At 40.5% G+C, this 14,230-nt stretch overlaps 1 protein-coding gene across 1 annotated transcript; it reads left to right on the top strand.

Moving 5' to 3' along the window:
• Positions 1–4,028: 4,028 nt before the first annotated feature.
• On the top strand, positions 4,029–12,589 carry LOC146647347 (uncharacterized). Its single transcript, XM_085388957.1, has 2 exons — positions 4,029–4,310; positions 8,712–12,589. Exons 1-2 carry the CDS (start codon positions 4,139–4,141, stop codon positions 9,611–9,613), a joined length of 1,074 nt encoding a protein of 357 aa, XP_085245083.1. The 5' UTR covers positions 4,029–4,138; the 3' UTR covers positions 9,614–12,589.
• Positions 12,590–14,230: the final 1,641 nt, after the last annotated feature.

Here is a 14,230-nt window from a genome sequence, read left to right as displayed (position 1 = left end):
GCAAACTGAGATTTCTGATCCATTGAAAGGTTTTTAAGCATATCTGAGACCAAAGGTTTTGGTCTAAGCTGATCGATAAATCCGCTTCCCATTTTGCAATAGGAAGTGATATTGATTCATCTATTTTAGAAAGTGTTCTGTATATTTTAGACAATAGTTTGGGAGTTTTAAGATTAAAAAATTGTATCACACTTGGTGGTGTTTGTAATTCAGCTTCACTGGGATTAAATTTCTTTTTTACTATGGATTTAATTTGTTGATATTCCAAAAATCGTTTCTTGTTGATCCCATATTGTGTAACTAGTCTGTCAAACGAAATAAAGTCTGTTCCTTCCAATATATGTTCCAGGTATTTAATTCCTTTATAACTCCAATCTGGAAAGTTTATCATATTATTGTTTTGTAATATGCCCAGATGGTTCCAGAGGTGTACGTTTGCATGGGATTAATGAAGACTCTGTTATTTTTAGAAACTCCCACCATGCTGTCAGAGAAGAGCTAATATTGATGCTTTTAAAGCATTCATGTCGTTTGACGTTTGAGCTGATAATGATAGGTCTGAAATTTCTAGATTATTACATAGTGCCTGTTCTACATCTATCCAAGGTTCATCTAAGAGGGTGTGTTTTAACCATCTGGAGATGAACTGAAGCCTGTTGGGCAGATCTAATCCTCCTTTATCCTTGGTCTTTTGTAGTGTTTTTAAGCTGATACGTGGGGGTTTATCTTTTCAAAGGAATTTAGAAATATACGAGTCTAGAGATCTGAACCAATCTTGTGATGGCTTATTTGGGATCATTGAAAATAAATAATTTCTTTTTGGTAAGACCATCATTTTTATAGCAGCGACCCTTCCCATGAGTGATATGGGCAGAGATTTCCATCTAGCCAGATCACCTTCTACTTCCTTTAAAAGCGGGATGTAGTTTAATTTAGTTAATTCTGCAAGCTTAGGAGAGATATCCATGCCTAAATGGGCAATTGTGGCTCAAGAGTTGGGAGTTCGCCTTGTAATCGGAAGGTTGCCGGTTCGAGCCCCGGCTCGGACAGTCTCGGTCGTTGTGTCCTTGGGCAAGACACTTCACCCGTTGCCTACTGGTGGTGGTCATAGGGCCCGGTGGCGCCAGTGTCCGGCAGCCTCGCCTCTGTCAGTGCGCCCCAGGGTGGCTGTGGCTACAATGTAGCTGCCATCACCAGTGTGTGGATGTGTGTGTGAATGGGTGGATGACTGGATATGTAAAGCGCTTTAGGGTCCTTAGGGACTAGTAAAGCGCTATACAAATACAGGCCATTTACCATTTTTACCAAATATTTAATATTTCCAGATTGCAGTCGGGTAATAATAATAATAATGGATTGCATTTATATAGCGCTTTTCGCTATACAGCTCCCCCGCTGACCCCAGTAGGCACCCCCATACTCTGCAACCCGCCAGGGAAAGGGGGCTCAGGCCCATCCGGACCGGGACCCAGAACAACAGCGCCACCCGGCCCCACAGAGCCCGGGACAGTCCACCTGACCCCACCACAGAGAAAACTGCACCCACCCCGTCATCCACTCACCTTCCAGACTACACAAGACAATAGACGCCCAGGCTGAGATCTTCCTCCACCTCTCCTGTATCTCCCCCTCCTGCAGAGTTTGTTTTTTTATTACCCAGAGAGAACAAGCATGGATGCAGAGGAAAAAAACAACATAAAAGATTATAATTTTCTAACTTTTAATTCTGCCATAATTTTAGTTTGGAAAGGGGGGATTCAGTTTTAGCTGCTGGAGTTTAAGAAATTGGATGTTAAAATAGATATATACATATTTAATGCTTCTAAATGGTGAATGTCGTCAACATACAAGGATCTATGAATAATTACTGTTTTATGTCCATTCATGTCCACAGTCTCGTTAACTCACGTATTGACTAGTGTAATCCTCTCTTGCATGGTCTCCCCCAAAAATATCTCCAACTTCAACTGGTTCAAAACTCAGCTGCATTATTACAAGAACCCCCTCCGACCAGAACATCACCCCTGTTCTCCAGGAGCTTCACTGGCTCCCTGTGAAATTCCAGATAGTGTACAAGAGGAGCTTCTATCCCCAAGCCATCCGTGCCCTAAACACACACACCCGCCCTCTCACATCATCTATAATTGACTGAGTCAGGACTCTTCCAGACACTAAACCAAGGCACAATGTACATTTCAATTCCTTTAATTTTAAATATGTTTATATTGTCTGTCCTGTAAAATAGTCAGATGTCTATTCATATTAATGTACAGAATTCACCTGCTTGCTGCTACTACTGCACATTCACCCAATGTATATACTATATATATATATATATATATATATATATATATATATATATATATATATATATATATATAACCTGGAAGTCCCGAGGTCAAAATGGGAGATGCCCCCAAGGGTGGTGGAGAATGACCGAGCTAAGATCCTGTGGGACTTCCAGATACAGACGGACAAAATGGTGGTGGCTAACCAACCGGACATAGTGGTGGTAGACAAACAGAAGAAGACGGCCGTAGTGATCGATGTAGCGGTTCCGAATGACAGCAATATCAGGAAGAAGGAACACGAGAAGCTGGAGAAATACCAAGGGCTCAGAGAAGAGCTCGAGAGGATGTGGAGGGTGAAGGTAACGGTGGTCCCCGTGGTAATCGGAGCACTAGGTGCGGTGACTCCCAAGCTAGGCGAGTGGCTCCAGCAGATCCCGGGAACAACATCGGAGATCTCTGTCCAGAAGAGCGCAGTCCTGGGAACAGCTAAGATACTGCGCAGGACCCTCAAGCTCCCAGGCCGCTGGTAGAGGACCCGAGCTTGAAGGATAAACAGCCCGCAGGGGCGTGCTGGGTGTTTTTATATATATATATATATATATATATATATATATATATATATATATATATAATGTTCTTCCTCTACACCCCCCCCCCCCCCCCCCCCCCCCATTTTTGCACATGTCGAGGAGCGTGTCAGGCTACATTTCACTGTGTGTTATACTTGTATAACTATGCATGTGACAAATAAAGAACCTTGAACCTTGAACAAACTTCTTCTATTCACCTACAAGGTCCTTCACAACCTCACTCCTGCCTACCTTGCTGACCTGTTAAGCACTATCTCTTCGATCATCTTCTTCTATCCAGCTTGCTGTGCCTTCTTTCCACCTCAGCACCATGGCAGGCATCGCTTTCAGCTGCTCTGCTCCCAGGCTGTGGAACTCTCTACCCCCAGATATAAGAAACCTTGATTCTCTCCCCCGGTTTAAATCCCTCCTCCTACTGCCCACCTATTCAAATCTGCATAGTCACTGTGAACCTGTTTATTTTATCTTGTGCTTTTGTTTTCTTATTTTTCTTCACTGCCAATGTTCTATTGTGTGTTTTATTCTATCATTAAGTGTCATTGGGTGTCTATAAAGGCGCTTTGAAATAGAATTTATTATTATTATTATTGTTGTTGTTGTTGTTGTTGTTGTTGTTGTTGTTGTTGTTGTTATTATTATTATTATTATTATTATTATTATTATTATTATTATTAACAACAACAACAATAATAATATGTTTAGGTGTCTAAAATCCTCCTAATAACAGGAAGTGAAACGTCTTCAAGAAATTTATAGAAGTCCAGTCGCTTACTTTAATTTAAGCACTTGAACTAAAGTGCTTCACCAAGCCAGCACGCAGTTAAATAAATTTACGGGGGGAAAAATTAAAACAAAACAATAAAAGGAAAATCTGTTATTCTTATGGAGCAGCTGAACACAACGTGAGTCGACCAACCAATAATCTATTTCGCTTATAAAAATGAGAAGAACTCAAACTAACAATCAGTTTTCAGTTTAAACAGAGAATTTTCTAAGTTGAAATTTAACTTATTATGGTTAAAATAATGTTTTGTTTTTGTGAAATGCGGTAAAAACAAATAAATATAGAATTTCGTACTATAACCTGATTTGGGAACGAAACCTGTCCTTCTCTGTCGGAACTTTACTGTGTAACACCAGGCGGAAGTAAACGGGAAAGAGCGGAAGTTCCGTTAGCTTTTCTCCTGTGTGACAGAGAAGGAAGACGGTCGTATTGTTGTCGTCTCTCAGCTGAATCTTTGAGCCGTTTGAGCAACCATGTCTTCAGTTCAGTATCTGAGAGAGTTTATCAACGAGCGACTAACTGCTGCTGCGGAAGAAATCTTCTCAGAGTTTGAAAAAACGATCGTCCAGTACGAGGAAGTGATCGACCGTCAGCGCAGACTGCTGGATATCACCTGGAAACCCGAGATAAAGCTGCACACAGCAGGCGAGTCTCACTCTGATGGATGGATGAACTCACACATGAACGAGTCTCACTCATTTTAAAGTTATTTGCTATGTTTTATATGTTTATCATATTATTGCTTTGGGATGTTCAGCTCTTCTTCACTCCCGCACTCGTCATCACCTCTGCTCTCTCTTATTGTCCTGGGGTCCGTTCTTCGTACGTCGCTTACTACATCCAAGATCAAATCATCGCGCTAACTCTGAGCTCGCTATTCCGGTTCTCCGAACACACCTGTTGTTGACGATTAGTACAGCTGGATGAAGTAATGTGAGATCACTGGGTGGCTTAACAGGGGCTACGCATCGATAGTAGAAACATTGATCGGCAACCCTTTGATTGGTCGGCGAAAATGTCGAAGGAGCGCGCTCGGCTCGGTATTTTTCAGCAGCAGAGCAAGAACTCTTGATTGAGGGATTTCAGGAGTTTCAGGGTTTAATTAAAACGCAAGGGAACACTGCAAAGGCTGCAAAAGCAAGGAGAGAGAGCTGGCAGGAAGTTGCTGACAAATTAAACTCGTAAGTAATTTAATAATAACAATAATAATGGAGTGGATTTATATAGCGCTTTTCAAGGCACCCAAAGCGCTTTACAATGCCACTATTCATTCACTCTCACATTCACACACTGGTGGAGGCAGCTACAGTTGTAGCCACAGCTGCCCTGGGGCAGACTGACAGAAGCCAGGCTGCCATATCGCGCCATCGGCCCCTCTGGCCAACACCAGTAGGCGGTAGGGTAGATTTATTATATTACACTATATTATCCAATATTGTATTACATTATATTATAATATGTTATATTATATCCCCTTTCACATTAGAGCCACAACAGGACCCACTAGAACATGGGAACAAGTAAAAGTGAAATATAAGAATATTCTACAGAATGGTAATATTTATCACTTATATTGCTTTTCGTCTCTTGGAAAGAGACCCTGAAATAATCTGTTTGTTTGTAACAGCAACCAAGAAAAGGGCAGAGCAAAAACAGACAGGTGGTGGTCCTGCACCCCCTCGTCAACAAGTTGGTTAAGTAAATAATACCCTCACGGGAATATCGATATCTCTCTATGAGCACACTGTCGCGCTGAGCTAAAGGATCCTGTCTGTCCCGCAATATACGCTGAATTCTGAAAACTCTCCTTATCAATCTTGCACCTTCCGCAATGGGTGGCTCGCGTATACGGACAGGACATGGCTGCGACAGGCTTCCCAAATCCACCTTCGCTTTTATAGCCGTGGTCTCTCATCTTGATTACACGAAGTAATTTACAATTACTACTCTGAAATATGAATTACATCTGTAATAATCACATACATGTAATAGAATGTTAATAGTACATTTCTCTTTTTTTAGGAAATGACCTGTATGTATCTGTGTGAAATCAATAAATGGATCAGGTGCTGCATTGTCTTTGGTTACATTGAGAATATTTATTTATGGTGAAACAGTGGTGGAATATCGCTGTTGCTTTTGTATAAATGAAGCGGACATACCTCCTGTTTACATAAAGTAAACCTGCTCCCGAGCAGGTTTACGCTTACGGCTCTGTTGCTATGACAGCAAGTCCCGGATGAGCTTCGGGGAACCGAACGATCCAGGATCACGCGAAATCGTCAACAATCAAATCCAGCTAACTTAGCGAGGTACGAAGAACGGGCCCCCGGTTGTAAAAATCGTGTAACGTGATGATTGGTTACTTAGCATCAGATTATTTTTTCATTGAGTCAGCTAATTATTTAAAAACATTGCATAAAGGGAAATATTTAGACAGTATTTCCTACCATAAGAACTGAACTGTCGTCAGGTCCGCTGCCGACTACAGGCCAATATTTCATTCAGCTACAGATGTGCATCCAACACATCTGTTGCTTTTTATTACCGGGTTCTTTTCCATCCAGTGAAACATGTCTTCACAGCTGCATCACTTCCTCTTCTGTTTCACACACATCTTATGTATTTTATTTTGAGTCAATCACATTTTTTCAAATGAAGGGCTTATTTTCTTCTTCTGAAGTCACATTATTGTCACAGAGTGCACACTGACTTTGTAAAGTAACATACACTATATACATGCACAGTATATTAGTTACTCGTAGGGCTGCTCAATTAATCGAATTTTAATCACGATTACGATCTGGGCTTTCAACGATCATTAAAAATGACTGAGCCGATTATTAGCCCCTCCCTCATTTATCCGCGACACCTTAAAGGCCGGTCCGTGAAAATATTGTCGGGCATAAACCGCTCCGTGGCGCAAAAAAGGTTGGAGACCGCTGATTAAGAGGACCCGAGGGAAGCTCGGAAAGCTAAGCAGAAGTTATTTGGAGAGTGACTGCCGTTGGTTGAAAAGAGAGGTAAAAAAAACTTCAGTGGTGTTGCACACTATGTTATATTATTTTTTTAAAGTCATTGTTAACCCTTTAAAGCCGGTCAGAGCAGCACGCTCCGTGTTGTGTAACTATTTTTAAATCCCTGTAGAACCTGAACCGTGTAAGCTAGCGCAATAATTTGTTTTGCATATGAAACCGGAGGAGTTGTACTTACATCTGATGCCATCAGCTTGTCCTCGGTCACAGTTTCGTTCCACATAAAGCTTTGCAAAAATTGCATAAAAAGCGCTTGCAGGAACAAAAACATAATATTCCAGAAACACGCTTTGCCGTTCCTATCAGCTGTTCGTAACACTTCCCACAGTAAAATGATGCACATGCTGTTTTCTTTGCAAATTTGCATCATAGGATTGTTTTTTGTTTTTCCTGCAGTATATAAAAATTGGTGTATCTCCAAAATAAAACTATGAAGACACTCAAAATAAATTTCCTGTTGTTGTAAACTATTTTTTGCAACTTTATTGTATTTAAAGTTTTGAGGGATAAGCCTCTTAAATTTCTCCAAGTAGAAATATATGTAAACAAAACAAAAGCGATTTTCAATTTTTTTTTGTAGTTTATTGCACTTTTTTGCAGTTTATGTAATTACTATGGACTTAATGCATACATATTATTAAAATATGGGCTATAACAGTTGTATTGATGTATAGCAACTTGAAATGCTCCCACAAATGGCACTACAGCATGTAAAAAAAATAATATAAGCTCTGGTGGACTTGGTTCTATGGTAGGTCTTAAAGGGTTAAATAAATATCGTCAAATAATCGTGATTATCATTTTTGCCATAATCGAGCAGCCCTAGTTACTCGGTTAGACAACAGCGGTACTTGTGTTCTTTCTTTCGCATGGAAATAATAACCTGAACGGTTACCATGGTTACCCACTACCATGCGTGTCTGTGTGCACACTGAGAGGAGAGAATGAGAGCAGTGGTGCTGCTCTTTGAGCCTGACGTTACTGTCGGTAGCATCCACTTATCCCCCTGGTGCTCTCAGTAACTCTCAGAGTGAACGAGAAATGATCAAATAAAACACATGAACAGATGATGGAAATATAATATTGATCTGCAATAGCACTTCACTTCACTTTGGTTTTATTTATATAGCACCAAAGCACAGCAACAATTGCCTCAAAGCGCTTTATATTTAATGTCAGTTGTTATATTTAAGCTCTGCTTCAAAGCCAAAAACACACAGAAGCAAAACAAAAAAACAAGAACAGCTGATGACTCTCACAAGGTCGTCCATACGTTCATTTTTTAAAAACTTTTTTAACTGTCTTCTCAGCTGATTCAGAACGCCCTGCCTGGATTTTCACTGACACCAAGAAATAAGAATATAAAAGGCCTTTTCCTTATGTGCCTGGGCATGTAGTTATATTAGTGAGTTTGGTTCTGTAGGTTTCTTTGAGTTTTAATATATTATAAATGTAATTTTATGGAGCTCTTTACTACCTTTTTAACCCTGTGTGTGGGTTTATTGGGGCAACTGTGGCTCAGGGGGTTGGGAATCGCATCTGTAACCGGAAGGTCGCTGGTTCGATCCCTGGGCTCTCTGTCCTGGTCGTTGTGTCCTTGGGCAAGACACTTTACCCTACCACCTACTGGTGTTGGCCAGAGGGGCCGATGGCGCGATATGGCAGCCTGGCTTCTGTCAGTCTGCCCCAGGGCAGCTGTGGCTACACCTGTAGCTGCCTCCACCAGTGTGTGAATGTGAGAGTGAATGAATAGTGGCATTGTAAAGCGCTTTGGGTGCCTTGAAAAGCGCTATATAAATCCAATCCATTATTGAGGTAATGCTGTAAAATAAACAGTTTATCCCCACAAAAAACAAATAAATCTTTTTCCAGACATGATTTTTAGCTTTTTTTTACACATCCGACCAGACTTTTAGAAGAAGCGGAAACATTGTGTGTGTTTATTTTAATGATTGCTCAGAGGAGTTTTTCTGTCATCACATCAGTTTTCTTTATGTTGGCTTCGTTCTAGGCCTCCAGCAGCAGCATGTCTATAAGGAGGAGGAATTTCTCATTAACCAGCAGCTCTGTAATGAGGAGAACCGCGGGGAACCAGAGCCTCTCCAGATCAAACATGAACAGGAGGATTTCTACAGCAGTCAGGAGGGACAGCAGCTTGCACTGAAGGAGGACATTGATACCTTTATGGTGACTGCTGCTTATGAGGAAAGAGCCCACGGTGAACCAGGACCAGACAGGGAGCAGCTCCTCTCTCACAGCTTCCTGATAGCTGAGGGTCAAGATCAGGGAGGAAGCAACTATGTAGATTTAGGATCAGCACATAGTGCAAACAGAAGTCACAGTACCGATGCAGAAGACTCTCCCACGTCAGAGGGTCAGTGTAACACTCACATAGGTAAAAAGTCGGTAACATGCAATGTTTGTGGAAAATTGTTTAAGAATAAATACAAAATACACGAACATCACAGAATCCACACAGGCGAGAAGCCCTATCTTTGTGAAACGTGTGGGAAAAGTTTTACTCAAGGCGGTAGTCTGTTGGTTCACATGAGGACCCACTCGGGTGAGAAACCGTATACCTGTAACACCTGTGGTGAAAGATTTTGTTACTTATTAGCACTTAAAAAGCACAAGGCGGTGCACACAGGTGAAAATCCATTTTTTTGCACAACGTGCGGGAAAACGTTCACTCAAAGGGGCAGTTTGTTGGTCCACATGAGGATCCACTCAGGAGAGAAGCCGTATTCTTGCAAAACATGTGGGAAAAGTTTCACTAAAAAATGTACTTTATTGGTGCACGTGAGAATTCACACCGGTGAGAAGCCATACACTTGCAAAGTATGTGGGAAAAGTTTTACCCAAAGAGGTGGTTTGGTAGTCCACATGAAAACTCACGCAGGGAAAAAGTTTTAGTTCTGAATATTTAGCAGGGAACAGTGTATTTATGAAGCCGAGCTTGACAAAAGTATCGAACCCGTTAACAGTAAAGCTTTCACAATCAGAGCTGGCTTTACACACTTCCTGCTGCTCAATAAAAGGTCTTTAAAAGTCTGAAATTAAGGTCATGACTGATCTCAAAAGCTCATATATGTTCCATAAATGTGATGAAATAATGAAATCTGGCAAACAAAAAAACATCACAATTTAAACGTCAGTTTTTCTGCGTGTTCTCGGCTCTCACCGGTGATGATGCAGATTTATGTATATTAAGATGTAGTGATGTGAACCAGCGCTAACCTAATAGCTTACTTGTAGTCTTCTGATATTCTTCTATTCAACAGCAGCCTGTAGACGATAGCACTTAGTATGAACACTGTAGATGCTCACGCCTGTTTCAGAAATGGGAAAATAGGAGGCGGGAAGTAGAGTCCCATATCCATACTGGCACTTAACATGTCTTTAGTTCAGATGACGAATGATCTCATTCTGTAAACATATGAAGGTAAAACAGTATTAGGAACTAACATTTGTCTGATTTTTAACTTTACAGTTATTTATGTTTTTTATATATATGTGTGTGTGTGTAAAAGCAGAAACAGTAGGTGAAGAAAAAGTGTAAGATTTCGACTAATGTGTTTCCCACTTTAACACACACTCACTCCTCTTCATGATGAAAACAAAGATTGGGTGTATTATCCTGTGCGTCTGCAGCAGAGTTCATCCTCATTTCTGCAGCCGTGATCGAACAAACATGTAAATCTAAAATTGAATCATTCTCAGCAGCAGATCTCAAACAAACTATAAAATAAATATGAAATGACTGTTGGCCATTAAAAAGCATTTGGCTAGTGTAGGTGACTAAGATGCAGCTGTATTGTTTTTGCAGTGTGAACAGCCGCGGTGCTGTGAGTTTGAACATATGACTAACGAAAGGATCAAAACTGTTTGTTGGGGAGATTTTTGATCAATATTGTGATCATGATTAATTGTTGTGATTATTCATGTATTTTAGTGACAAAAGGCATTTACTGCATGTAAACATAACACTGCTTTTACATCCATAATGCAACATTCCTAATATTACTCACCCACATTCCAAAAAATATATATATATTAACGAATTAATTAAAACACTTTTCCAGACCGATATGGTGCAAGCCTGATGTAAGCGCATCCACTTAACACTAAATGTAAAGTCTTTCCCTGCATTCACTGTACCTGCATGATGGATGTAGATCGACAGCTCTGACCTCCCTCTGCGTTTCCCTGCGTGCTTTTGCATGCAGTGCAGGTATCTCCTCTTCAGGAAAAGAACTGAGTGAGCGAGTCCGTGTGCTGAAACCTTTAATGTGGACATGACGAGTCAATGTCGGATAATTCACGTCAGTAACCATTTCTTTATTTTTTTAGCCTTTGTGCGTCAGTCGTGCTGCAGTTCGTGGATTGTTTTCAGGCGATTAACCTCCTGGGACCTGCCGTCCACATGTGGACGTCACATTTTGGGTTATTTAGACCAAAATACTCAGTTTTGCTCTACAAGGGCCTGATATCCACTTACAAGGACGTTATACTGCTACTGTTCTATCAGAATTTTAAACGAATATCCTCATATGTGGCTCTCATTTTTCTTAAAAACAAAAATAGGTTTTAAAAAAAAAATCTGGCAATTCTTTGTTTTTACATTCATCGGGCCCCAATGTGACCAAATATCAAAGAGAAATTAAAAATGCTGCCGTGGAAGAGTTCGGGTCTTAGGAGGTTAAAGCACTCTTCACACGTGATTTCGTCTTCATTACGTCTCTTCCATTAAATTCAAAGTATTTCAAAACAACAGAGTATGATGCTGAACGACAAGCTCCTCCCCCTCTGCTGTACAGCACAGCTCAGTGTTACTCGTGCAGACAAGTTCAGGAAACCTTCAGAGAACAGCTGTGATTCAGGAAGTGCTTGATGTGCTTTTGTGTTCTGTTTGTCGAGCACACAGTTTCAGTTTTGTTCCATGATCATCATTTCATAGAAGGAAGCCGAAATCAAATTCAAGGCTGAAATCTGATCATTTCACTGCCCTACAAGCTACTGATCAACACAATGTGACAATTTTATGTGTTATTACTTTTATTTTCTCTCACGTGCAGCAGAGACGCAACTTTAGACGACTCGGTGTCGCTTCTGTGTCACGCTGTGGCGCTCTCATGATGAGGGTTTTTAATTCTCCAGTGAAACATGATGACTCTCACACAAGGTCATTTTTTGTTTGAATTGTGTTAAGTTTGTTTGTGCAGTGTACCATTGGATGTGCGGACTGCCGCTGAATTACAGTTGGTGTTTCATGATATAAAATCTTGTTAAAGCCGGCCATAGAAAGAAGTACATTTGTTCTGTTTTATTATAAAATCTGTTTTCCAGCACTCACACACTCTGGAAGAAAAATGTGTGTAATATGAACCGAAGTGTTTCCTGTAGTTGCTAAGTTCTGTGAGTTTGCTGCAGTTTTCTGTCACAACAATGTAAATATAAAAAGGTACAAGTGGAGGCGTTGCTCGGCAACTCTTAGTTTTTAAAGCAGCTTCTTTCCCTGCAGAGTTAGACTGGCTTTGTTTTCCTTTTACCGCCATCAGTTAAGTTTGTGTGTGTATTTGAACTTGGTTGGAAAATTGGATGTATGAAATGTTTCCATTGTATTCTGTCATATTCTGATCTACGTATGATTTCTTTCCCTTGTTTTTACTCTACCTCAGATATTTGGATTGTGACCTGAGATACTGAAGCTGAGAAATCCTGTAGTGCTCACTGACCACACGAGTCTTTTATTTGTGGAAAGCATGTATCACTTTTTGTTCTTCTGTTTTGTGTTCAACTAATTTTGATTGTTCAGGATTTAGAAGTGAAACTAGGAAGTTGTAGATTTTCACCATGCTCTTATAAAAAGCTCTTTCTAAAGTTTTTTTGTCTGTTTCATGATTTATAAATCAAAGCCGCAGTAAAGATGCAGAGCTGAAGATGAAGACACTTCACAGAATCAGAAGCCACAGTGTGTCAGAATTAATACTGAACTGTTAACTTAAATCAGGAAGTGAAATTCTAGAGATGAAGAATGTCTTTTGTCAGAGTGTCCTGGGCTCAGAGACACAGAAACCCCTTCGTTTCACAACATTTACATTTCAGATACATTTCAGGACCACAGACAGCAACGATGTTTCCTCCTGACTGTTGATGCTGATATAAAGTGTTGGTTTGTGGTTGGTGTGGATTTGCTGCTCATGTGAATCCTCCCACAGTGTTTCATTAGCAGCTGTAACCACAGTGACTCTGATAAAACAGGAATTAGCAGAATCCATCTGATATGAAGCTGTGCTTTGAATACCACTTCCCTCCTCTTTGAAGAGTAGTCAGATATCTGTGTTCAGGTTTTTGTACAGCCTCTTCTACACTTTGTATCACTGTGTTTGTAGAGCACAGTAGTAGAGAGCTGTGTCTGCCAGGGTTAGGGCTGCTATGGTCAGATTAGTTATTGTTGGTGATGTTTCTGAGTCATATCGATTATCAGGAATATATTGATGATAACTCCATGATCTTGCTCCTTTCCAGAGTATAAACTGAGGAGCCTGAAGGTCAGAATGATGTCTGTACCAGTAAAGGCGTACATACTCTGATGTTGTCTCATAGCTACATGTGAGTTTGACAGATTCTCCTTCTGTTTCAGTGACTTCAGGTTGTTGAGGAGTGATTGAGTCTCCAGCTGTTAGTCCTGGAAAAAGAAAGAAGAAAAGTAGTGAAATGCAGTCTGTATATCTGCTTAATGCAGCAGCTTCAACTAAACTTTAATCCCTGTTCTTAAACTCACCTATAATGTGAGATAGAAGCAAAAAGAGGTGCAGCAACATGTCTTTGGAGTTATTAAAGCCAGACAGACAGCACATGAACAATGTTCTTCCACTGCAGCACAATGACCAACAAATAATGTCATTGGATGAGCTCAACTTCAGTGGGCGGGGACAGTTTAATAGCTGAGCCAATCAAATAGTTTTGTGCTTCCACAGCAGCTCTGTCTCTACAAAGGTTTTTACAGAGTTTTGCTGTTTCCTGTCACTGTGGGCTGCAGAGCACAGTAGTACACAGCAGAGTCAGACACTGCAGCAGAGGAGATCTCCAGATAAAAATCGCTTTTGTCTTGATCTTTTCTAAACTTCAGCTTTTCTATTTTCTCTGAATGTTCATCTATGAGAAGCTGTGGATGTGAACCAGACTTCTGATGATACCAGTAGAGGTTGAGGACAGAGCCTGAATATTTGCAGGAGAGAGTCACAGTGTCTCCTTCCAAACTCGTCACTACATCTTTAGATGGTGTCAGTAAATCCTCAGAGGATCCTGAAAACAACAAAGACATATTTCACCATCATGTTTCTGCATCTTTAAACTTAGTTTATAAAAAGTGAATCAATTCAAACAACATCCAGATATTTTCATGTCCATCATCTCCTTTTACATCTCACTCCATCTTTTGATGACTCACCAGTCTGAAAGGAGACTATCATCATCCAAATGAAAAGCAGCAACATGATTTTCTCTTGGACTGAATGAACAATAGAG

Source organism: Rhamphochromis longiceps, linkage group LG18, assembly GCF_057381845.1.
Source record: "Rhamphochromis longiceps isolate RC_006_pf linkage group LG18, R_longiceps_female_GT1.1, whole genome shotgun sequence".
NCBI classification, from domain to species: Eukaryota; Metazoa; Chordata; class Actinopteri; order Cichliformes; family Cichlidae; genus Rhamphochromis; species Rhamphochromis longiceps.
Note: the sequence above shows the minus strand (reverse complement) of the source record. Positions and strands in the feature narration are given on the sequence as shown.